Here is a 27,408-nt window from a genome sequence, read left to right as displayed (position 1 = left end):
TGGGAAAGACAATCATTTTAAAATTAAAATCTTTCATAAAAAAGCAACTGCCTAAGAAAACCTGGTTTAATTGGTTGAAAAAAAGATATTGTGTTAAACCCTATTAAAAACTAGCATCTGACATATTTATACTCAAATAATTACATCTGGTCATTTGCCAGATGCTGTTATCCAGAGCGACTCAGACAAATGTCAACAGCTGAATATAAAACAAAATATAAAATTGCATTAATTGTTTATTTTTGATCATTCCCTTGAAGAGCACCAATAATTTTGGAATTTAACTCAGTTCAATGTAATTTCTATAGAGCTTTTAACAAAGGCAATTGTCACAAAACAGCTTTACAGAAATATATAAATTCAGGATATAAGTTGTAAACTTATACATTTAATTTACTGCATCTAAGGCTAGAACATCAAGTGGTACCTATACTTATACCATTATTTAACATGGCAGCAGAGGCTTAATGGGTAAACTATGCACACCAGAAATCATAAGGTTAATTATAAGGTTTTAATTTGGGACAGGTATAAAGCTACACATTGCCAATGTGCTCCACACCTAGTGCTCCTTTACCCCTTGACCAAGTAATTAAAACTCATGCTGCCCCTCTATTGATCCTATTAGATCCTATTCATGTGGAATAAACATTGCAGATTTACACTGTAAATTTTTAAATGTTTTATGGTCACATAATTTAATTTCCATTGGACACCATTTGAAATTCAGGAAATTTACATAGGTACATGATTATACATAACTATGCACTTAAATGTCCACGTAAACATCTTCATAAACTGCTTTTGAACATAAGCTTGTGATTCAATTCAATTTAATTTGTATAGCACTTTCACCAATGGACATTGTCACAAAGCAGCTTTATATAAACACATTCAACTTAAATTAAATCAAAATAAATTGTAAATGTAAATTTATCCCTAATCAGCAAGCCAGAGGCGATGGTGGCAAGGAAAAACTTCCTGAGACAATATGAGGAAAAAACCTTGAGCGGAACCTGTGTAATGGTCTTGGAAAATGTCACTGTAGCTGAATTCAGCCAAAAATGATGAAAACTGGTTTGAATTTGAGTTTTTCTGCCAATAATATACTTTGATGTCTACTTTAAGAAAACAAATATATTTCACCAAAACTTTCTAACCTTGTCTTGGCTATCCACCTGCAAAGCTCATTTAAAGCACTGTCACGGCACCAAAAAAACAGACTTGATCATAACTAGAAAACAGATAACATTGCGGCTAGTCCTAAATATATTAAATATATTATTCAACAAAATAGTGAATTAAATACATGATAAAATAGCATTTGTCCAGCACAAGCATTGTGATTTCACGACTGTGATTTGGTATCTCATAGCTACATTAAGTTGTGTGCACTGTCAGTGCACAATATAAAAATGCAAAAATAACAGGATGTGCTGGATGAGGTGCTATTTTCCAACTATTCATGTTTTATGACTGTATGACATGTTTTTAATAACTGTTCACAGCTATTTATAAACTAATCTGAAATTAATATATAAAGTGAAAACTAAAATGATATACTGGCAATATACCAGACTCCTTTTTAGATGTTTATTCAATGCTTACCATCTTCTCATTCATATTTCACTGTATTATTGGTTTTTTTTTTTCGTTTTTAAATTGTCTCTTGTTACACTTACATTTGAAAGCAAAGAAAAAAACACTTTCATTTTTTTTCCATCTATTTCATAATTTGCCTACTCTGAATACCATCCATAGCCAACAGAACAGAATTCAGTGAATCATTCATTATCATATTGAAATGCCATAAGTGATATTTATCTTAGGTGATAAAAGAGACTTATTTCCCATACGTTTCCCATAAACTTATAATTTGACAGTAATTTTTTTTTCATAAACTGATTACAAATGGAGAGGTAGTTGGGGCATCTTTCAATGGAATTGAAATGAAATTTTTAAATTCAATTTTTTTCCCTTCTGGGGGTAACCAGTTTTGAAAATATTGCTACTTTTTTTGTGATTGAGATATCTGCAAATAGAACACCAATATCCGTTCAGGAAAGCCTGTAGTTTACTAATTATTAACTATATATAGTCAAAATGTGACCATTTGAAGGGTTTTCCCAGGCCCCCACACATCACTTTGGCAAATACAGACAAATTGTGGAGCTGCCTTTTTTTTTTTATTTTTATTTTTATTTTCCCACTTATTTTCAAATATTGCTCTCACCTGCTAGCATAATGTTCAATGCGTGAGTGGGTGTCATCATGGGACAGCTGTGGAGAAGATGCTGGCCTATAATTGACAGAGAAGCAAAGGGATTAGTATTTACAAAGGATGCACATCAAAATGCTAATTAGTTAATAAAGAGCAACAAATCTATAACAGTAACTTACTACTATACTGTTTTTAGATATAGGTGTTAATGAAATCCCATTGTTTATATACACCACACTGGCCTCTTTCTAAAAAAACAAGTAATCACTTAAATTCCATCAGCTCAAGACCCCCGAGTGGTGCAAATAAGCAGTCTCTCTTTTATTGAGAGATTAAGAGTTCAAATCCCAACAAAGCCATGGTCATCTATGGCCAGCAGTCCAAAAGAGCAAAACTGACAATGCTGTGCCCTCCCATGGGTGGGAGTGAAGGCATTACTCTCTCCATTGTCAATAGGAGAGACACTAGTCCATTTTGAGACTCTATGAACTCATGTGTGTGGAAAAGGGCAGTTAGAGTGTTCAGTTTCCCTGTGACAAAACATAAGCAGAAGTTCGTCCCATGTCTTGAAGGAAGAACATTCTAGTCTTCACCCTCTAGCTGAAATTTGATAGGGGAGAGCTATCAACTTAAGATAGCTCAGTTATCAGACTTAAACTGGATTTAAACATACACACATACAGTCCCCTCTGAAAGTATTGGAATGGCAAGGCCAACTCTTTTGCTTTTGCCATATACTGAAGACACTGGGTGTGACATCAAAAGATGAATATGATAGATCAGAATTTCTACTTTCATTTCCTGATAACATCTAGATATGATAAACAACTTAGAACATGGCACCTTTGGTGGCAAACCACGCAATTTGTTGGTGAGCAAAAGTATTAGAAGAGATAGCATTAAAGTAAATAACACTTAATATTTGTTTGCATAACCTTCTCTTACAATAGCTGCATCAAGCCAGCAACCCACTGACATCACCAAACTGTTGCTTTCTTCTTTTGTGTTGCCTTTCCAATCTTGAACTACAGCTTCCTTAAGTTGTTGTCAGGTGAAGTGCATGCTCAGTTGGGTTAAGGTCTAGTGATTGACTTGGCCAATCTAAAACCTTCCACTTTTTTCCCCCGATGAAAGTCTTTTGCTGTATTGGCAGTGTGTCTTCACGCATTGTCTTGCTGCATGATGAAATTCTTCCCAATTATATTGGATCCATTTCTCTGTAAATTGGCAGACAGAATGTTTCTGTAAACTTCTGAATTCATTCTGATTTCATTCCAGAACTTTTGTGGCTCATCTCTTTATTATTTGCTGCTACTATCATGAGTTACATGATCAATGAAGTTTAGTGAGCTCATTCCAGAAGCAGCCATGCAAGCCCAATCCATGATACTACCTCCACCATGCTTGACCGATGAGCTCGTATGTTTTGGATCATGAGCATTCTTTCTCCACACTTTGGCCTTTCCATCCCTTTGGTAGAGGTTAATCTTGGTTCCAGAACTTTTGTGGCTCATCTCTGTATTTCTTTGTGAATTCCAATCTGGTCTTTCAATTCTTACTGTTGATGAGTAGTTTGCATCGTATGGTATGGCCTCTATATTTCTGCTTTCGACAATTTCTTCCAAAAGTGGATTGTGATACTGTCACCCCATTCTATGTAGATTCTTGGTGATGTCACTGACTGTTGTTTTTGTTTTTTTTTCTTCAAAGCTCTCACAATATTTATGTCATTAACTGCTGTTGTTTTCTTTGGTTAACCTGTTTGATGTCTGCTTTGTAGTACACCAGTGATTTTTTTTGCTATGCCCAGTGCTTGTGCAATGGCTCTGATAGTTTTTGGTTTTTTTCCTCAGATTCAAAATGGCTTGCTTCATTATCTTTTTAACAGCAAATGCAGTATTCAGTGGCGAAACCCAGGGCTCAATCCAAGAGTAGACATTCAGAGCTATTAATTATTTAATCAGTCTAACAGGGCACACCTGGGCAACAAGAAACACAATTTTTCACCTGAAAAATGAGTGGTTTCAGATAAAAGGTGCCAAGTTGTTTAACACATCTAAATAAACACATGTAAATAACTAGAAATTAAATCTGAAATTCTGATCAATCACCTCATTCATTTCATCTTTTGATCTCAAATCCAAATGTGCTCAGTATATAGTGAAAGCAAAATAATTGGCCTTGCCATTCCAATACTTTCAGCGGAGAGGACAACTTAGGACAACTGAGGAGCTCACACAACTATTACAAAAGGTGCAAACATTCACTGATGCTCATGAAGACAACACACTACATTAAGGGGGTGTAAAATTTTTAACAGGATGATCAGTGTAAATTGTTATTATTTTGTATTCTGGTAAACATGCAAATATCTTATGCTTAAGCTTCTGAAAGGCAGTACTAAATGAAAAAAAAATAAGATCTTTAAACAAAATAATAACACCACCAATCATCCTGCTGAAATTTTTACATCCCCCTGGCTCTTAATGTAGTATTTTGCCTTCAGTGAATTGCACCTTTTGTAATAGTTATGTACGAGTCCCTCAATTCTCCTCAGTGTGAAAAGATGGACCTCAACCATCATATAGCCACTGTGATTTTTCTGAAGAACAGTGGGCAGTTTAACAGTTCAACACAAACACACAAAACATAAAATCAGTCACTGATCATCCAGGTAACAACATATCAAGCGTAAACTTTTGAACTAGTTCATTTGTGTAAATAAAGTTATTTTGTCTTGTATACACTGACCAACCATAACATTAAAACTACTGACAGGTGAATTGAATAACATTAATTATCTCATTACAATGGCACCTGTCAAGGGATGGGATATATTAGGCAACACGTGAACAGTCAGTGAACAGAAGTTGATGTGTTGGAAGTAGGAACAAATGGGTAAGCATAAGGATCTGACTTACTCTGACAAGGGCTAAATTGTGACAGCTAGGTAACTAGGTCAGGGCATCTTCAAAAACGGCAAGTCTTGTGGGGTGTTCCTGGTATGCAGTGGTTAGTACCAACCAAAAGTGGTCCAAAGAAGGACAACCGGTGAACCGGCAACAGGGTCATGGGTGCTCAAGGCCCACTGATGCACGTGGGGAGCGAAGGCTAGCCCGTCTGGTCCAAAGAGCTACCATAGAACAAACTGCTGAAAACATTAATGCTGGCTATGATAGAAAGGTGTCAGAACACACAGTGCATCATAGCTTGCTGTGTTTGGGGTTGCGTAACCGCTGACTGGTCGTGTGTTCATGCTGACCTCTGTACACAGTGGAAAGCGTCTACAATGGGCAGGTGAGCATCAGAATTGGACGATGGAGCAATGGAAGAAGGTGACCTGATTAATAATTTTTTCGTTTACATTATGTGGACGACTGGGTGTGTGTGCGTCACTTATCAGGAGAAGAGATGGCACCAGGATGCACTATGGGAAGAAGGCAAGCCAGCAGAGGCGGTGTGATGCTCTGGGCAATGTTCTGCTGGAAAACTTTGGGTCCTGGCATTTATGTAGCTGCTACTTTGACACGTACCACCTACCTAAACATTGTTGAAGACCAAGTACACCCCTTCATGGCAATGGTATTCCCTAATGGCAGTGGCCTCTTTCAGCAGGATAATGCACTCTGCCACACTGCAAAAACTGTTCAGGAATGGTTTAAGGAACATGACAAAGGGTTCAAGGTATTGACTTGGCCTCCAAATTCCGCAGATCTCAATCTGATCGAGCATCTGTGGGATGCTGTACTTCCTTACGTATTTGGACAGTGACAAAAAAAATTGCATTAATTGTTTAGGAATTACAGCCATTTTTATATAGTACCTCCATTTACACAGGCTCAAAAGTAATTGGACAACTGACTGATAAGCAGTTTAATGGCCAGGTGTAGCAAGTTTTCTCTTTATTGCATGACAAATTAAGGAGATAAAAGGTCTGGAGTTGATTCCAAGTGAATTTGCATTTGGTAGCTGTTCATGGGAACTCTCAATATGCGGTCCAAAGAAATGTCAATGCAAGTGGAGGAGGCCATTGTTAGGCTGAAAAAACAAAACAGACCTTTCAGAGAGATAACAGAAACTTTACGAGTGGCCAAATCAACAATTTGCTTCATTCTTAAAAAGAAGGAATGTACTGATGAGCTCAGCAACACCAAAAGGCCTAGAAGACCATGGAAGACAACTAAAGTGGATGATCACAATTTTTTCTTTGGTGAAGAAAAAACCCTTTCACAACATCTAGCCAAGTCAAGAACAGTCTCGAGGAGGTAGGCCTATCATTATCAAAGCCTACAATCAAGAGACATCTTCATGAATGTAAATACAGATGGTTTACCTCAAGATGCAAACCACTGGTAACACTTAAGAATGGACTTTGCTAAAAATTCTCTCTCTCTCTTAAAAAAAAAAAAAAAGCCTGATCAGTGCTGATAGAAGATTAACTTGTACCAGAATGATGGGAAGAGAAGAGTATGGAGAAGGAAAGGAAGGTCTCATGTTCCAAAGCATATCACATCATCTGTCAAACATGGGGAGGCTGTGTTATGGCATGGGCATATATGGCTGCCAATGGAACTGGGTCACTGGTTTTTACTGATGATGTGACTGTTGATAGAATCAGCAGGATGAATTCTGCTCAGATTCAGCCAAATGCTGCAAAACTGGTCATGACTCAAAATATACCACAAAAGCAACCCGAGAGCTTTCTAATGCAAAGAAATGGAATGTTCTTAAATGGTCAAATCAGTCACCTGACCTCAACCCAATTGAGCATGCTTTTCACTTACTGAAGACAAAACTGAAGGCAGAAATACCCACAAACAAGCAGCAAATGAAGGCGGCTGCAGTAAAGGCCTGGCAAAGCATCTCACGGAAGGAAACTCAGAATTTGGTGATGTTCATGGATTCCAGACTTCAGGAAGTCATTGACTGTAAAGTATTTGCATCCAAGTATTAAAAATAATCCTACATTTATGATTATGTTAGTTTGTGGTGGTATACTGAGGCAAATTTACGAAAATTGTGTCACTGTCCAAATACTTATAAACTGTCTGTATATACGTATAAAGAAACTCTTGGTGAGAAATCGGATGTATACTTATGGAAGCTTTGACCAATGCGTAGAGCCATACTTAACAATTTAGAAACAGCGGGAAATGACAGAATTCTGTGGATATGGATGGAATTACAGCTAAATGCTCATTTGCAACACTTCAAATTATTTAACCAGTGTCATAAGAACTTATAAGCATACAGGCACTAAAGCCTTAACAGTAGAGTTTGACAAGTTTTTACTTATTTACCTGGACTAGTCAATTACAATTTAGACTCTACAATTTGTTTAATCCCCGCGCGAAAGGAAATAGGACCTCTTTATGGGTTGGTATAAATTTTAGGTGCAAACAGTGAAGCAACTGCACACATTCACTGATCCATATTAAATGATGCACTATCTATGGCACAATGGCTTTTTTGGCATTAATAGAAGACTATGCCGACTGACAAAGAAAGTGGAGAACATGTTTTTAGAGACCACGATTTCCTTGCAATGATGACTAGCTAATGAACCAACTGAGATTTCCAAAAGCCTTTCTTGCTGAGTTTAGAGAGACCAACATTGCAAAAACTAGGGAATACCTGTCCAATTAGGGGTTTTATCACCAATTATATTCCTAGCAACCAGTTGCTTCCAGACAGAATTAGGACAGAAATATAAAAGGCCAGACTAGAATTTGCAAAGAAATACAGAGATGAGCCACAAAAGTTCTGGAACCAAGATTAACTTCTACCAAAGTGATGGAAGGGCCAAATTAATCTTTACTGATAATGTAACTGATGATGGTAGCAGCGGAATGAATTTAAAAATCTACAGAAACATTCTTGTCTGCCAGTTTACAGAGAAATATATCCAATCTACTTGGGAGGAACTTCATCATGCAGCAAGACAATGACCAAAAAGACACAGCAGTTGTCACAAAAGGAGAACAGTTTGGTGATGTCAGTGGGTCACTGGCTTGAGGCAGTTACTGCAACAAGGGATATGCAACCAAATATTACGTATTATTTACTCCAAGACTATCTGTTCCAATACTTTGACACCTAAGAATTGGGTGGTCTGCCACCAAGGGTGCCATGTTCTAATTTGTTCAACACATCTAGATGTAAATATCAGAAAATTAAAGCTGAAATTCTTATCATCTCATATTCATCTTACTTTCATACTTTCAGAGGGAACTGCAAATGTCTGCAACCCTATCCATCTGATATGGCTTTTATTTGGTATGATTTTATTTGGTAACTTTAGTCTAGCTCTATAGTTATTTTTGTGAGTCATGTGAATACCTGCCTGCACTAAAGTGAATATTTGTAACATGAGTACTCACGGGTGGTCAACAGGCCAGAAGTTGATCAGAGTAACAGGGCTGCAAAACAAGTCAAAGAGTGCACGCACACAACACACACACGAACACACACACACAATTATTTTGTGTTATTTTTTATTTTTTTAGTAATTACATTACTTCATAAAGGGCAAAATATTGCACACAGATGTTTTATAATAATGACAAATTAAGTCTATTGTGGGTTGGCTGAGTCCAGTGCTACTTTTTAACCCGTGGAGAACTTTGAGTAAAATCCATGCATGTAAAACATGTATAACTTAGCACAGGCAGTAACCTGAGCTCCGGACCAAACCAGGTACCCTGGAGCTGTGAGGCAGCAATGCTACCCACTGCACCACCATGCCTGTTAGTGAAATCACCAGCTGCCCCACCCCCCAGGAAGCTGAGAATCAAAACACACTGACCAGAAACCATAACAAAAGCACAGATGGAAAAGGCGGGGCTAAATGACTGGACACTTATTCTGCACTTTCACAGAAAAGTTTGCCACTTTAGAAAATAGAATTTAAATGCTAAATTAATAATAACCTAAATTAATGCATTTGCTATATGAACTTTTTAACAATCAAGCCTGTTATCTTTGAGCTTAAAAAAAAAAAAAAAAAAAAAAAAAAAAAAACTTATAATGATATATAAATTCAGATTCTGAATCAAAAGTAGATATAAGCAAATATAGTTTCTTTAAGGTGTATACAATGTTTTATCATATAATATCAAGCCCTGGATGTCTGTGCCAATTTTTGTGAACCTTTTGTAAACCAGCGTATCACAAGTGTTTAGCTAAGAAGGAAAATTAGTAAGTAGCATTTCAATGATGTTAGCTCAAAACAATCCCCTTTTGGGTCAGAGGGAAATGAGGAAACGGGAGGCAGGCTTGGAACATCTCAAAAGGGGCTCTTTATTTTCCTTTACTCTTTTACTTTTTGCTTTTCAGTATATATACACGCACACTGCGCTGCTCAGATTTTTTCTCTCTCTGGCTCTCTCTGGCTCTCAGGAAGCCCTGAAGGCACAAACAGACACACATAAGTAAACTTGGGCTAATAAGTTACAGGTGAAAATCATCACGCGTTACCTGCCGGTTCGACATGCCTCTTCTCCATCCACAGCTCCTACTAGTACATAACCCCCCCGCCTGACTCAGGCTGGTGAGCCGTCTGGCCTGCAGCTGACTAACCCAAAGGCCCCCCAACAGAAGAGGTAATCTGCCACCACCATCTGTGCCCCCGGTACATGGACCACCTCGAATTTGAATTGTTGAAGTGCCAGGCAGCAACGAGTGAAAGGGCACAAGGCAAAAGGGCACACCAAGCAGGTAGTATCGGAGAGTGAGGACTGCCCCTTGATGGCCTGACCCTCCTTCTCAATGGTGCAGTACTTGGTCTCCCTTACTGAGAGTTTCCGGCTGATGTACAGCTCGGGACGCTCCTCTCACTCCACCACCTGGGAGAACATGGCCCCCAGCCCTCTGTTCAACATGTCAGTCTGCAAATGGGGGAGAAAAGTCAGGCGAATGCAGCAGCGGGCCCCCACACAAAACCACTTTTACCTGGCAGAAGGCCCACTCGCACTGCTCCAGATCTGGCACCCCCTTTTTAGTGAGGTCAGTCAGCGGGCTGGTGATGTCCCAAAAATTAGGTACAAACCTTCTATAATAGCCAGCCAGCCCCAGGAACTGCCTCACTCCCTTTGCACCTGCCCATGACACAAATGGAAGCCCAGATACCATACTTCCACCTGCCCAGTTACACACTTCTTTTGGTTCACTGTGAGTCCCGCCCTTCTGAAGGATCTCAGGACAGCGCTCAGATGTTGCAAATGCTGCTGCCAATCATTGCTATAAATGATTATGTCATTCAAGTTGCAGCAGCATATGCATTGTCCGGGCGGAGGATTCTACCCATGAGATGCTGAAACATTACTGGGGCCCCAAACAACCCAAACGGAAGGGTGACAAACTGGTGTAACCCAAATGGAGTGGAAAAGGCCATTTTTTTCACGGGATATTGGAGTCAAGGGAGTCTGCCAATACCCCTTAGATAAATCCAGTGTTGAATAAAAGCGAGCTGCGCCTAACCGATTGAGCAGTTCATCAATGTGAGGCATCGGATATGCGTCAAATTTAGACACCATGTTGACTTTTCTAAAACCCACACTAAAACCAGACTGACCAATCAGTTTAGGGCTGCTCCATTCACTGTGGGACTCCTCAATTACTCCTATGTCGAGCATAGCCTTGAGTTCACCCCGAGTCACATTTTTTTTTGTATTCAGGCAACCAGTATGGGCAGCTGCATACAATCACACCTCTAGAAGTCTCAATGTGGTGTTCTGTGAGGTCCGTGTGACCGGGTAGAGGTGAAAACACATCGGAAAATTCCTCCTGCAACTTGGCAACCTGTGATATCTGGGATGGAGAGAGATGGTCTCCACAGGGGACCGGGATGAATTGGGCCGCACTTTTTATACATACCTCCGGGACCAGCTCCTCCCTCTTAGGAACCAACGTCACCAGAGCCACAGGAACTGCCTCTCTCCAGTTTCAGAAGATTGAGAAGGTATATCTGAAGTGCATCGCCTCTATCCATTTGCCTGACCTCATAGTCGACATCTCTGACATGCTATGTGACCTCAAAATGTCCTTGCCATTTTGTGAGTAATTTGTAGCTCAATGTGGGTAATAAAACGAGTACTCCATCTCCCGGTGCATATTCCCATAGCTGTGTACCCCTGTTATACAGGCGGGATTCTTGCACCTGTAGCAAATTGTCCTGTGTTAACTGCACCAATGTGGAGTTTTGCTCTCGGGTCAAGAATGTGCTAAATTTTATTTTTGCTGCTAGAAGGAAATAATAGGAGCTCAAGCCACTTATCCCAATTCCACGCATCACTGTGAACAAACTTACAAATCATATTTTTAAGCGTTTGATTAAACCGTTCAACCAGCCCATCCGTCTGTGGATGGTAAACTCTGGTGCAAATCAATTTATTCCCCAACAATTTGTAAAGTTCAGGAAGTGTCCACCACCTGCAAACATCACTGCAAATGCCTGGGGAATAACAACGAGCCATTAGAAGGTTCAGCGTTTTAGCCTGGCCCAAATGTCCAGCCATGGAATTATGATGAGCCGAATGGAACAAAAGCTCCCTATGGCTTTTCAGGACCAACAACCAGGTCATCTCTTCTTTAGTTTGAGTGCTGTGCATCACTCGATAAAACCTATCCTTAATAACTGAGAAGTAGGAAAAGGTGAGCACAACTTGTTCACCATCAATTATTTTCACTTGGTCGAAGGTGTGCCTGAGAGTTTCGTCACGAGTCTGCTCCAGAGGGAAATCCCCAAGGAGAATTCCTTTCAAGGGCAGGGGCAGAGCCCTCCCTACCCCCCCGTGTGGTCATGACATGGAGTTGACTTTGACAGCCCAGGCACACCTCCCCAGCCAGCGCTGCGCACATTCCCACACCATGCCTCACTACTGCAGGACCAATCCACATGCATTTCCCTCACTAATGTCTGAAAACCTGGCCATTTTGTCTTCAGAATTAGTGGATTGGTGAGGCAAGGAATAACCACCGCCTCCACTCCATGCTTCTGCCCCAGAATTGAATAATGACTGGCACCAGTGGATATTTGTGAACATCCCTGTGCACACACCTCGCCTTCACCACTCGTTCATTTTCCAATGCCCCGGATTGAATCAGGCTTTAATGGGTGGTGGTCTGGTTACACAACGAGTCCACCCAGAGTACTCCCTTGCATACTCACTGACACGTGGTACATTCCTTCTCAATCAGGGGAGGCTTGCGGCACACCAGGGATCCGGATCAGTATTCCCGTTTCCCTGGGGGGGGGGGGGGGGGGCCCTCATCTTGGAAATACCTGGCTTTCCTGCCACGCTGACAGTCCTGCCCGGGCTTTACCTCGGTCCTGGTACGCGCGGAAGGGTCTACCTGTGTGGAGAGAGGGGGAGTTAGGGGAGACATCGGAGATGAAGGAGAAGAGGAAGGGGTAGGGAAACCCCAGGAGCTGGTTTTGGGGGATTTGGCCCCTGTTTCTGCAGTGCAGGGGGAGAAAAGGGGGGGAAATTTACAAAGAGAGAGGGAGGTAGAATAGGGGGGCTTGTCTACCCCCAGATACACCACCAAATGGTCCTCCACCACCTGGATTGCCTCATCTAGCAACGTCAGACGGTGGCACTGGACCCACTCCGCAGTCCCCTGTGGTAATCGGGTGACAAACTGCTCCAGCACCACTAGGTTGACTACCTGCTTAGCACTGGGCTCCTCTGCCAGCAGCCATCTTTGGCAGACATCTCGGAGCTGCTGGGAGAATGCGAACGGGCAGCCAAGCTCGCAGGGTGTCAGCGAGCTGGAGAGCTGTCGGTGCTGTTCGGAGGTGCAGCCTACCTGTTGCAAGATGGCCCGCTTTAGGTCGGGGTACTCCAGCAGGTTCGTGACTGGAAGTTGTTGGGCCATGAGCTGGCCTTCCTTTGACAGTAGAGGCAGCAGGCTGACTGCCCACTGTGATGCTGGCCAGCCCCACGCTTCTGCAGTATGCTCAAAGAGCTTGAAGAACAATCTCCGCGAGCAAACACCTCCACAATAACACTGATTACTGTTCAGGTTTTTAATATATTTCAGGTAAAATAATAGAGATGATATGGGGCACACTGGAAGAGTGTAATGGTGCTCCAGAGGTTATCGAAAGAGCACTTTTCAGTCATGTTGAAAATTTTCTGATGATCTCAAGCAAAGATTAATCAAAGCTTCAGGAACTGAGTGATCTTATGGAAATAGAGTCAACCAAAGCAGATGGATACCTAGTGTCATACTAAGACACAGCTAGGGGTATCAATTACATAGTTTAAAAGTTGCCATTTAATTTACAAGGAAAGTGGCTATAATACAGATCTGGTTACAAAGAGAGCCATACAATGTTTCATTTTCCCTTTGAGGTCTTTATTTGACTTCATCAGTCAGCAAGCTAGATTTATAAATGATCCATCTCAAGCAGATTCACTTCTTAAAACAGACAAAGCCATTTGGAAGTCAAATAGGCCAAGAGAGGTCTCGGTTAACAAGACAGATGTGTCTTCCTCTGTTCCCTTCAACAAAGATGGAAATGAAAGGAAAACTGAGAGACTTTGCCCCATTCACAAAAGACTTCACTTGCTACCGAAATGCCATGCCTTCCATGAGAAGCCCTTGGAAGCCCGCATGGCATATCTGAAAGAAAAAAACTGTTGTAAATCGCACACAGCTAAGACGTGCAGATATACGACATATATAATGCTCTGAGTGTGGAAGTGAGAAACATATTTCTGCACTACACCCAAGTCCAGCACATAAAGCTCAAGAATCAGCTTCCTCACCAAAGCATGGTAGGGAGGATGATCCCACTCCAGCTTCAGAAGTGGCCAATCACTGCACTGAAGTTTGTGGAGGTGACCTTAGTAATAGATCATACTCTAAAATCAGTTTGGCTAGAGTCTACCCCAATGGCCATTGTGACAAAGCACTGAAGGTCTGTGTGATCCTTGATGAGCAAAGTAACGAGTCATTAGCTCATTCTGAGTTTTTTGATGCCTTGAAAATGACCCAGTATCTCCATATACCCTAACAACTTGCCCTGGAGTGAGAGGGACTATTGGTCGCAAAGCATCTGGCTACCAAATCAAGTCTACAGATGGAAAGGTGATCCCTTTACCAAGTTTACTGGAGTGTAACGACATTCCCAACAACAGGGCAGAAATTCCCACACCTAGTGCTGCTCTGTATCACTCTCACCCTAGGCCAATAGCCCCATTCATTGCAGAGCTAGTCCCAGATGTACCCATCATGATTCTTCTGGGTCGTGACATTATCAGAATACAAACAGATGAACGGTTCTCATGACGCTCCCTATGCACAAAAGCTTGACCTAGGATGGGTGATAGTTAGCAATTTCTGTCTAAATGGCATTCGCAAGTCCACCACTGTGAGTACATTCTTCACCAACTTGAAGGAACGACACCTGTACATCTTTGACTCCTCTTTGGTGTTCACCCTAAGAAACACGGGAACATCAGGGTGGTCTTCCATTCCAGTGTCCGTCACAAAAGCGTCTCACTTAATGATGTTTTTTTGTCTGGCCAGACTTAAACAACATCCTGTGCTTATGCAATTCTGCAAGGAAGCTGTGGCCATAACAGCCGAGAGTGAACAGATGTTCTACTGTGTTCTAGTAAGAGAGGATGACCGCAACTTCCTGGGGTTCCTGTGGTGCCGTAATAATGACCCATCTGAAGACATCATCAAATATGCATGCAGGTCCATATGTTTGGGAATTGTCCCTCTCCAACTGTGACCATCTATTGTCTCTGGCAGTCTGTCAAAGATGGTGACCTTGTCGTCAAGCTCTTTGTGAACTGTGACTTCTATGCTGATGACAGTTTGAAGTCTCTTCTTACAGTCAAGGCTGTGGTGGACCTGCTCAAACATACACCAAGCACTCTCGCTGGTTCCAACTTAAGGATAGCTTCAATTAGCAAAGACCTTCTAAAGGCTTTTCCATCCCTAGATCATGCCAATGATCTCAGAGACTTAGATCTTGGATCTGACATGCTCCCCACACAGTGCAGTCTGGGTTTGAATTGGAACCTTAAATCTGATACCTTTACCTTTGAAATAGCCACTGAAGCAAAACCCTTTACTTATCAAGGTGTCTTACACAGTCAATAGCATCTTTGATCCCTTTGGATTTGTTGCCCCAGTTACAATCCAAGGCGAAGCAATCCTGAGACTGGAATTGACTAGGACTCCCTCCTTCCCAAAGAGAAGGAGGAAATGTAGAATGCATGGTGACTTTCACTTAAGGATTTAAATAGGCTACTCATTCCATGATGGTACACAAACATATCACCTTCTAGAGCACAAAGGGAGTTGTTTGTCTTCTCTGATGCATCAACAAAAGCAATAGCTGTGGTCACCCACCTTAGAGTGACAGACTCATGTGGAACCAACCATGCTGTCTTCATCACGGGCAAGGCAAACTCAGTCCATGCCTTGAACAAGTCATGTGCTTTGGTTTTAGCAGTAGAACTGGCTGAGTTAATCACTTTAGAAACTGACATACTCATAGATGCCACTACGTACTTCAAAGATAGTAAGGTAGTGCTAGGCTACCTCTGTAAGGAGAGCCAGTGCTTCTATGTATATGTCAGCAATCTAGTCGTTTGGATATGCAGGTATTCACGTCCAAATCACTGGAAATATTTGCACACAGATGAGAATCCAGCAGACACTGCAACTAGGTCTGTCACTGCTGCACATCTCCAAGACATCAGTTGGTTCTGTGGACCAAGTTTCTGAAAGATAACCCCCAGACTCTACCTGAAGAGAGCACATATGAGCTTATGGATCCTTCTGCAGATGCAGAGTTATGTCCTCACATCTCTACATTGAACACCACAATGATGTATGAGCTTGGTGCACAGCACTTATCCAGATCCTCAGGCCATTGCATCTCGTCAGTTCCATAAAAGTCCAACAATACAGACACCAGGTTGAAAAGGCTGGCACTACTATTCCACAGTTCCAACGGTAGAATAACTTGTGTGCTGACAAACTCAGCATCAAGGCAGTCCAAGAGGAGACATATGCTCATGATTATAAAAGCTTAGAAAAAAGGGACAAGCTCTTAAAAAACAGCCCCCTTAAGAGCTTAGACCCTTTCCTAGATGCAGACGGCCTGCTGAGAGTAGGTCACCTAACAGAAGCAAAGCTCCAACTTGAAAGAAGGCCCCTCATCATCCCTGGAAAACACCACATTGCGACAGTTTTAGTCTGACACCATCAAAGGAAGGTGCGACACCAGGAACGACATTTCACTGTGAGGGCAGCTAACTATTGGTTAGTTGGGGGCAAGATGTGTGTCTGCAGTGCCATTCATGAGTGTGTCATATCCCATAAACTCTAAGGGGAACCACAGACTCAAAAGATGGCCGACCACCCAGCAGATCGTGTATCCACTAACCCCCCATTCACAAACGAGGGACTAGACGTTTTCAGCCCGTGGACAGTGACAAGTACTCCCGCCCCAGTTGGTTATTGTGCTAAAACCCTTCATAAACAGTAGTGGCATAAGGTTCAACACTTAGCCCAGACCTTCTAGGATAAATGTAAAAAGCAGTACCTAACTTTTTTTTTTACAACCAAGAAGAAAGTGGCCCTCTAGTAAGCCTGACCTTAAACAAGGAAAAATTGTCCTCCTAAAGGATGAACAGCAGAAAAGGAACGAATGGCCTATGGGACTTGTAACTGAAGTCTTCCCAAGTAAAGATAACAAAGGTGGAAATCAAGGTCTTTAAAAAGGAAGGCCCAAAGGTACAGCCTATCACTGAGACGATCCTTCTCCACGCTCCTGAGGAACAGATCTCAGAACAATCCAAGTAACTTGTGGTGTGTTATCTATGCCAGGCAGGGAGTGTGCTGTGACGAGTACTGATTGTTGACGGATTAAAATTTTGCCTTTAAATGGTAATGTTATGATAGTTTTAATTGTTTATTAAGGTTAATTCTTGTATACATTCATAACACAAATTTTCTTGTGTTAGGACTCCATCTAGTGGTGGGTTTGGTATTTTCCATAATACTGGGATTCGCTGCATCTGGGTGAAACCATAAGTAGTTGGGGTGTTCCATGCTGGCAGCTGTAAAGACTGTTCTCTCAAATCACATCATATTTCTTTAATCCTTAATCTTGCAATAGCATTACTTGTAAGTTCATTTGGTTTATATTAATGTTCATTGTAATTGCTATATTGACGTAATGTTCCATGTTCTAATATGCTTTATTAATTATTGTCCACTGGGAAATAGTTTGGCCGTATTGTGCATCAGTATCACAACTACTGTAATCCCACATCATGGATTCACAGACCTCCACAAGCATCACGCAAAACAAGCAAGACACACTGCCAAACAGAGGGCTGAGCAGCCCCAAGACAGCACAGAATAATCATACCCCAAGGCACCGCATTAATGCCGTACCATTGTTCCGGGAACAGTAAAAACAGTGTACAGAATAATGTTAAATCTGTTTTGGGGTGCTTTCAGGATGATCATGTTGGGTACATTTACCCTTAAGGCTTGTAAAATATATACAGTAACAGGCAAATTAATGTTAGATTGTGGTGCTGCAAAAAAATTACTACTTCTAAGCTGTGGTTTGTGGATCACTATGTTAGTCAGCTGTGGAGATTCAAATGTCATGCTCTCCTCCAATTCCCATGGCAATGGTAAGCTGAGCGGAAAAACTGCAATGCAGCAATTTCTAATACGACCCAAAGAGAATGTCAATGTGTCAAGAAAAATGATGATGCGGTAACAAATGTGAACAAAAATACACTACTATGATATACACTTTATTGCCAAAAGTTTTGTGACACCCCTCCAAATCATTGAATTCAGGTGTTCCAATCACTTTCATGGCCACAGGTGTATAAAATCAACCACCTAGGCATGCAGACTGCTTCTATAAACATTTGTGAAAGAATGGGTCGCTCTCAGGAGCTCAGTGAACTCAAGCATGGTACCATGATAGGTTGCCACCTGTGCAATAAGTCCATTCATGAAATTTCCTCACTACTAAATATTCCACGGTCAACTGTTAGTGGTATTATAACAAAGTGGAAGCAATTGGGAACAACAGCAACTCAGCCACGAAGTGGTAGGCCACGTAAAATCACAGTGTGGGGTCAGCGCATGCTGAGGCGCACAGTGCGCAGACGTCGCCAACTTTCTGCAGAGTCAATAGCTACAGACCTCCAAACTTTGTGCAGCCTTCAGATTAGCTCAAGAACAGTGCGTAGAGAGCTTCTTGGAATGGGTTTCCATGGCCGAGCAGCTGCAACCAAGCCTTACACCACCAAGTGCAATGCAAAGCGTCGGATGCAGTGGTATAATGCTTCAGCATACCAAGACATTTTGGACAATTTCATGCTCCCAACTTTGTGGGAACAGTTTGGGGATGGCCCCTTCTTGTTCCAACATGACTGCGCACCAGTGCACAAAGCAGAGACATAAAGACATGGATGAGTGAGTTTGGTGTGGAGGAACTTGACTGGCCTGCACAGAGTCCTGACCTCAACCTGATAGAACGCCTTTGGGATGAATTAGAGTGGAGACTGCGAGCCAGGCCTTCTCGTCCAACATCAGTGTCTGACCTCACAAATGCACTTCTAGAAGAATGGTCAAAAATTCCCATCATCACACTCCTAAACCTTGTGGAAAGCCTTCCCAGAAGAGTTGAAGCTGTTATAGCTGCAAAGGGTGGGCCAACTCCATATTAAACCCTACAGATTAAGAATGGGATGTCATTAAAGTTCATGTGCATGTAAAGGCCGACGTCCCAAAACTTTTGGCAATGTAGTGTACATTAAAGGCCCAACTGTTATATTAGTGAATTGGTATTGACTATTTCCTGATCAAATCCCGATGTGGTCATGTTAGTTTAAACTAGTTGCGTGTAAAATTGTTGTGTTTGGCATAGTGTTATCAACTTTGAGACTTTGGTGCCTCTCACCATAATATATGGGACAAAATCACAAAATCCCACCCAGTTAAGTACTGTTTAGAAAAATCTCCTGAGTAGGGATCTCCAAAGAAATCCTAACAAACCACAGCACATAATTTGTGTCACATACATAATTCATACCTGATTCAAGTTTGATACCTGATTTTAAGTTTTTGCACAAGGATAACTGATTTTTATTTGCAGTCTGGGAAGTTCCCCAGCCTTTCACAGGGTTTTCCCCATTTGGATTATTACTGTATAAGGGGTGGAAGCCCCAGTGTGTGAATGAAGAAAACTGAAAAGATGGGTTTTTTATGCCCAGTAAAAATTAAGCTCAGTACATCCTGAAACTGCGAGCAAAGCTCCACACACTGGTTCACTTATAGGCTGGGTCACAGGCTCCTGAGAGGCAACAACAGCTCAATAATAGGTGCTCCCAGCAGAGGCAATTTGGACCAGAAGATGGACCCAGTTGGAGACCATTTCTCACTGTTCCAGAGGGCAGAGGCTGTGGTTCCAGAGAAATTGGGGAAAAGACTAGAGATGGAAGTAATTTACTAGTCCTACATTAAGGGGAACCTTCCCATCATGCTTGTGCCCTAGGCCAACAGGGCGGTCTGTTTTTGTGTGGACTGCACCAAGGTGAAGATTCTCCGGTTGTGATATTTACTGTGGTGCCTGTTAACTATCTGTTTGGACCACAGCCCCTGCAGTGGCTCCACTGCATGAAGCCAACAAGAGGATCACGCATTACAGAAGTTTAAGACAGCAATGGGGGTACTTTGGAAGATGGGGGTGTTCAGTGGGAGTCTGCAGTGGAAGCTTGGCAAGTGTGTTTTTTTCCCCCCATAGTAAAACTATAAAAGCTCATGTTTTTTCACAACTTTGGTCAGCAGCTGTGGCTCTAGTTGTGTCAGCCGTAAGTGTCACACAATTATGACCTCTCCTAAACTGGAGACAAAGGTAACTTTGTTAACAGGCACTATCAAATTTTGACCACATATAACTTTTGCTACATAAAGAGTGGAGAGGTGCAAATTTGTACATTCGTTAAGAAGAAATCGTGATATGTACATAACCACAAAGAAAATCAAATTTTCATCCCAGGAAAAGTGGGAGTGGTAACCTTTCCAGTGAAAGTGCCCCATTCTTCATGGCTACTTGCTTATTCCAAAAAGAATAAAAGACACCAAAAAAAAATCCCATTAGTACTTATCTATTGCATCTCTGTTATCACCAATGCACCAGACAAATCTAAAACTATCCTCAACAACACAAATGCACAAGCCTTGAACAATTATTTTGTTCCAGAGAGTCATAACGGCACAAAATACAGAAGGTAGTCAATTTTGTGATAGGTTGCACTCAAGCAATGCAAAATTGTGGTCACAATGAAATGAAAATAGCTCTCACGTCTCCATGTTATCACCCTCCAAAATGGTCTGCACAGGGAGGTAGCCCATGCGGGGGTGTTTGGCAAAATAACGTTTTGTCCTGAACTTGTTCTTTAGCACCTTGGCAAAATCTCTTACGTCTTCACCAGAGGTTGTCTATGAGACACAAATAAAAATGATAAATAAACATATAATTCAACATTTCTCCAACAAGGTAACTGGGCGTGGGCCTACTATACAATACACATTATAACAATATTGTTATAATCAGGTGATATAAAAAATGAAGTCAAAAGACATTAATTATATTTTTCAAAATTATGCATTTCCGTTTCTGAATATAGTAATATAAATAACATCCCCCTTCCGTGTGCGCCCTGCCAAGCACATTTGTTCTGACATATCTGTTATTAATCTGAAACATGATATGACATGCAGTATACACTCACCAGCCCATTTAATTAGGAACACCTGTACACGCACTATTTCATGCAATAATACAATCTGTCAATCATGTGGCAGCAGCCCAGTGCATAAGATCATGCAGATACAGGTGTCAAGAGCTTCAGTTAATGTTCAAATCCAACATCAGAATAGGGAAAAAAAATGTGATATCAGTGGCTTTGACAGTGGCATGGTTGTTGCTGCTAGACAAGCTGGTTTGAGTATTTCAGAAACTGCTGATATCCTGGGATTTTCATACACAACAGTCTCTAGAGTTAAAAAAAAAAAAAAACCCTCAAACAACAACAAAAACACCACCCAGTGAGGAGCAGTGGGCACAAATGGCTTTTTGATGACAAAGATCTTTGAGGATAATACCCAGGCAGTTCAGTGTACATCAATGGCCTCCCCAGTCATCACATCTCAATGTAATAGAACACCTTCGGAATGTGATAGAACATAAGATTCATAGCATGAATGTGCAGCTGACAAATCATCAGCAATTATGTGATGGATTCATTTCAGCGTAACCAGAAACTCGAAGGAATGTTTCCAACAACTTGTGGAATCCATGCCATGAACAACTGAAGCTGTTCTAAGAGAATGGGGGATCTTACCCAGTATTAGAATGGTGTTCCAATAAAGTGACCAGTGAGTGTACAGTACTGTGCAAAAGTCTTAGGCACATGCAAAGAAATGCTGTAGAGCAAAGATGCCTTCAATAATGAAAATAAAAAAAAATACTATAAAGAGCAGTAAATAGTAATAAATGAAACAATGGCAATATTCGGTGTGACGATCCTTCGCTTTAAAAAAAAAAATGTAGTCTCAGGTACAAATTGTGCAGTTTTATTAGCTGGTAAGTGTTACTGAGCATCTTGCAGAACCAGCCACAGTTCTTCTGGAGACTTTGACTGTCACACTTGCTTCTTATTTTTGCAGCAAAACCCAGCAGCCTTCATTATGTTTTTTTTGTCTGAAAAGTGGGCTCTTATATAATATGCTGTTTTCTTTACTGACATTTATTGACAAACATTTTTCTGTTTTTGGAACATTTAATTTTGTGCTGGAAAACTAATGTTTGGAATTCTAAAATGTTTTTGTACTGAACCAATAATGTAGAAGTCAAAAAATAGAAATCTACAACAAAGTTTGTACTAAAAAAAAATAGGGTGCCTAAGAATTTTGCACAGTACTGTATATGACCTACTAGCTGATTTTTGTTATTATTGACTACAGACAGACAACTGTCAAGATACATAGCCAGAAAGATTACACAAGCACACAATCATGAATGTAAGAGAGTAGAATGGCTGAACGTACCGGAGTGCAATATTCAACCATGGGATATTGCATTTTATGACCCTTTGCCACTCTGCCAGAAAAAAAGCAGCTTTGGCAGATGTCGTAGTTAAAGTGCTTTAAGCTTCTATATCTGCAGAAAGGTAAGATAAATTAGAATGTCAAAACATCATGATGAATTAAAAAAAAAAAAAAAGGTTGCAGAAATAAATAGTTTAATCCAATTTACTGTTGAAAGAATTCATAGAGAATATAGTCATGAACAATTATTTAAAACCAATGTACTTTTGCTATTACCTTAGAAAAAAATTGCACATTAGTAAAAAAAAAAAAAAAAAAAAAAAGAAAAAGAAAAAAACAGTAGCAGCTATGATGACAAGTTTGCTGTCATCTCTGAAACAAATGAATAAAACAAAACAGCAATATTCAGAGTAATTAAAAAGGTAAATGACTGTAAAATTTTATACTCATGAGTGTAGTGTGTTAATATTTGGAGTTTTTAAGGATCATATCATAGTTTAAAGCTCCTACAGGCTAAGGAGACCTAAAGATATTCAATCTTCTTTGTTTTTCACAATCACACACAATTTCATGTTACCACACATTTATTTTGGCAAGTCAATTAGTGCGTCTACTTTGTTCACATCAGAGGTAATTTTAAAACAATCAACTAGATACAGATTTATTTTAGCTTTAATTCAGTATATTCAGAATTCCAGTGGGTCAAAAGTTTATATACACCAATCTGTCTTTTTAAACAGTTTGGAAGATTCCAGAAATTGGTATAATGACTTAGAAGTTTCTGATTGGCCAATTTTGATAATTATGAGTTAACTGGGAGCACACTTGTGGCTGTATTTAAAGGCCATTGTCTCATTGCCCTTGATGCCATGGACCTCTACAAATCAGCTTCCAGCTTAGAAGCAATGTCTGAACAACTGAAGGTACTACAAGCATCTGTCCAAACAATTGTATGCAAATATAGAAATCTTGAGACCACACAAACACTGCATCATTCAGAAAGAAGGCACAAATTAACTCCCAAGAATGAAATTTGAAAGATTCAACTGAACAAGACAACAAATCAACTAGCGAAGGAGTTAGAGGCATCGGGTACCAAAATACACCACATGGCCAAAAGTTTGTGAACACCTGACCATCACAGCCATATGTGACTTTTGAATATCCCACACTACACCCTGCCCTATAAGCCACCTCCTAACATGAGTTTTTCAAATCTGCAAAGAGCAGGTACTAGCAGAAATTAAGGGTGGATATACCCTTTAAAAGGCAGCCATACACATAATTTTAACTAGTTAATGGAAAGTTTTATTCAATATACCAAACAGATTTTTTAAGGCTGTCCATTTCAATTAATTGAACATCAGTTTTGACTGATTTAATAATAGAGTCACTTAATCAGGGTTCAGTGCACCCACACACCAAGTGGACTTACATGCACATAGAACATAAAGGAAGCCAAGGTAGTAGCCCATCAGTCTTCATTTAGGCAAAATAAATGCAACTGAATAGCAGCACTAATTCCTGGCATTCCATCTTTGTTAATGATAAATTTCAGGGATTCTGTAGTAAAGATAAGTTTACTACAGGCAAGCTTAAGTGAATTTATCCAACATGGCTGCACTAGAACAATACCTGTAAGATAACAAGTAAACTGAGTGCTATTCTGGTGACTTCTGCTAGAACAGTGCATACACGCCTGTACATGGTTTACAACTGTTGGTGTGTGTGTATGGAGTGGGGGGTGTGTGTGTGTGTGTGTGTGTGTGTGTGTGTGTGTGTGTGTGTGTGTGTGTGTGTGTGTGTGGGGTGGTGGTGGTGGCAGAATGGTTCTGACCTCTAAAAGGTGAGCAGTAAATTGGGTCAAATTGTGTTAAGCTAATTTCATTTAAAAAATATGGCTCTGTACACAACACATTAAATTATGTTATGCTTATACAATGATCAGCCATAACATTAAATCCACCCGCCTAATTTTGTGTAGGTCCTCCTTGTGCTGCCAAAACAGCCTTGATCTATCGAGACTTGGACTCAACAAGACCTCTGAAGGTGTGCTGTGGTATCTGGCACCAAGACATTAGCAGCAGATCTTTAAATTCTGTAAGTTGCAAAGTGGGGCCTCCATGGATCAGACTTGTTTGTCCAGCACATCCTGCAGACGCTCGATCGGATTGAGATCTAGGGAATTTGGAGGCCAAGTCAACACCTTGAGCTCCTTGGTTCTTCAAACCATTCCTGAACAATTTTTACAGTGTAGCAGGGTGCATTATCCTGCTGAAAGAGGCCACTGCCATTAGGGAATACCGCTGCCATGAACGGGTGTACTTGGTCTGAACGTGTCAAAGTAACATCTACATGAATGCCAGGACCCAACCTTGTCCAGAGCATCACACTGCCTCTTCCGGCTTGCCTTCTTCTCATTGTGCAGCCTGGTCCCATCTCTTCTCCAGGTAAGTGACACACACGCACCCGGATGCCCACATAATGTAACAGAAAATGTGATTCATTAGACCAGGCCATCTTCTTCCATTGCTACATGGTCCAGTTCTGATGCTCACGTGCCCTCTGTAGGCACCTTCTGCAGTGGACAAACTGCAATGCGCTCTGTGTTCTGACACCTTTCTATCATAGCCAACATTCACTTTTTCAGCAATTTGTGCTACAGCAGCTCTTCTGTGGAATCGGACAAGCCTTCGCTCCCCATGTGGATCAATGAGTCACCGGCGCCCAAGATTCACTGATGCGCGTGGGGAGCGAAGACTAGCCCATCTGGTCAGACCCCACAGAAGAACTAGTGATCGGTTGTCCTTCTTTGGACCACTTTTGATAGGTACTAACCACTACATAAAAGGAACGCCCCACAAGACCTGCCGTTTTGGAGATGCTCTGACCCAGTCATCTAGCAATCACAATTTGGCCCTTGTCAAAGTTGCTCAGATCTTTATGCCCATTTTCCTGCTCCCACCACATCAACTTCGAGAACTGCCTGCTCACTTGCTGCCTAATATATCCCACCCCTTGACAGGTGCCATTATAACGAGATAATCAATGTTATTAACTTCACCTGTCAGTGGTTTCAATGTTATGGCTGATCGGTGTAGGCTAGGCTATAAGCACTCTCCAGATCTAGATATACATTACATTTACATACACATTTCACCTCTGCCCAGGAAACGTGGTGCCAGTAGAGGCAACGGAGGTTTTTTATGCAATTCCTTGTAGTACATTTCCTGTTACCGATACTGTAATATGCTCTGGCCTCATCCCAATGCGGCGTGGCGATGTAGCTTACAGCAGGTTATGGTCGCTGAACTGCTGGATGTCCAGGTGGTGCTCCAAAAACAATGTGGGCTTTATAGATAATTGGACTATCTTTGAGGGCAAGGCTGGCCTGCTAGGGCGGGACGGTGTCCATCCCACTCGGGAAGGTGCTGCTCTCATTTCTTGCAGCATAGCACATAGTCTCAGGCCAAGTTAATCGGTGACAATCCAGGGCCAAGGCCAGGGAGCAGACAAGCAGGCTAAACCGACCGTCTGCTAGCTGCACTGAGTCGTCACTTAGGGTCCACCGTATTGAGACTGTGTCTGTTCCCCGAGCTAAACAAAATTATAGACATACTCAGACGGTTTGTTTTAGTAACCTAATTAACATAAAATTAAATCAAACCGAATGCATAGCCAGCACCTTTGATCTGAAGCTAGGACTGTTGAATATTAGATCTCTTGCGTCTAAAGTGCTTATTGTTAATAAAACCACTACTGATCAGGAGTTTGATGTGCTGTGTTTAACAGAAACATGGATTAAACCAAATGACTTTGTAGCATTAAATGAAGCTAGTCCTCCCAGGTACAGTTACATACATCAGCCCCGTCTAACTGGCAAAGGAGGAGGCATCGCAGTCATCTATAATGATAATCTAGGCATCACGCAAAAACCCAGTCATAAGTTCAACGCATTTTAAGTTCTTTATACTAACATAACATATGTAGCCACTAAAAATAAGTCTACTCAGGTGATTCCAGTAATTATTATTTACAGACCCCCAGGGCCATATTCGGAATTCCTATGTGAATTTGCGGATTTCATCTCTAACCTGGTTGTTTCTTTAGACAAAGCATTAATTGTTGGAGACTTTAATATTCATTTTGATAATCCAGAAGACCCTTTGAGAACAGCAGTTGTGTCCATACTTGATTCAGTAGGGGTTACTCAGAATGTAATAGGACCCACTCACAGTGGTGGTCACACTCTTGATTTAATACTAACATTCGGTTTAAATATAGAAAATATAGTCTTATTTCCACAGTCTGAAGCTATTTCAGATCATTATCTCATCTCATTTAAAATGTGTATTAATCATAATATAATATAATATCACCTTGCCACGTCACCATGTCATACGTACTTTCACGTCAACAACTGCACAGAGTTTTATCAGTAATCTCCCAGATTTACTAACCATTATTGGATCACCGTCTGATCCCAAAGAACTTGACCAGGCAATTGAATGCTTAGAATCAACGTTCTGCAACTCGCTAGATACGGTAGCTCCACTTAAAAGAAAAATAATTAGGGAGAAAAGGCTAGCACTCTGGTATAGCGATCACACACGAACTTTAAAACAGACCATTCGAAAACTAGAACGTAAATGGCATCAAACTAAATCGGTATTTCAAATAGCATGGAAGGAGAGCCTTTTGAGCTATAAGAAAGCTCTTAGTGCTGCTAGATCAGTGTATCTCTCCACCCTAATTGAAGATAACAGAAATAATCCTAGATTCTTATTTAATACTGTAGCAAAATTAACTAGGAATAAGACCACAATAGAAACACGCACACAATCATTATATAGCAGTGATGACTTCAGGAATTTTTTCAATAGTAAAATTGAAAATATCAGGCAAGAAATTCAGACTATTAATTTAAAACCGGACAGTTTTATAACTAACCCTGTAGACAATAATATAATATCAGATCAACAATTACATTGTTTTACTCCCCTTGAAAAGAACTAATTTCACTAATTTCATCATCAAAATCATCAACCTGTATACTAGATCCTTTACCT

The 27,408-nt window shown here is 40.9% G+C and overlaps 1 protein-coding gene across 23 annotated transcripts in view; it reads right to left on the bottom strand.

The window, feature by feature from the left end:
• Window positions 1-27,408, bottom strand: part of dmd (dystrophin) — a 260,429-nt gene that overhangs the window by 35,675 nt on the left and 197,346 nt on the right. For 17 of the 23 annotated variants that reach the window (XM_026928746.3, XM_053230031.1, XM_053230024.1 and 14 more), the window contains 4 exons: window positions 22,340-22,451; window positions 20,592-20,728; window positions 8,602-8,640; window positions 2,234-2,299 (listed from right to left, as the gene is read on the bottom strand). In XM_026928746.3, coding sequence (XP_026784547.3) covers window positions 2,234-2,299; window positions 8,602-8,640; window positions 20,592-20,728; window positions 22,340-22,451 — 354 coding nt within the window. The remainder of the gene's footprint in view (window positions 1-2,233; window positions 2,300-8,601; window positions 8,641-20,591; window positions 20,729-22,339; window positions 22,452-27,408) is intronic. The other 6 variants (XM_053230026.1, XM_053230038.1, XM_053230039.1 and 3 more) reach the window with 2 other exon arrangements.

The sequence above is a fragment of the Pangasianodon hypophthalmus genome, chromosome 26, assembly GCF_027358585.1.
Source record: "Pangasianodon hypophthalmus isolate fPanHyp1 chromosome 26, fPanHyp1.pri, whole genome shotgun sequence".
Taxonomy (NCBI): domain Eukaryota; kingdom Metazoa; phylum Chordata; class Actinopteri; order Siluriformes; family Pangasiidae; genus Pangasianodon; species Pangasianodon hypophthalmus.
This window is presented reverse-complemented; position numbering and strand designations above follow the sequence as displayed.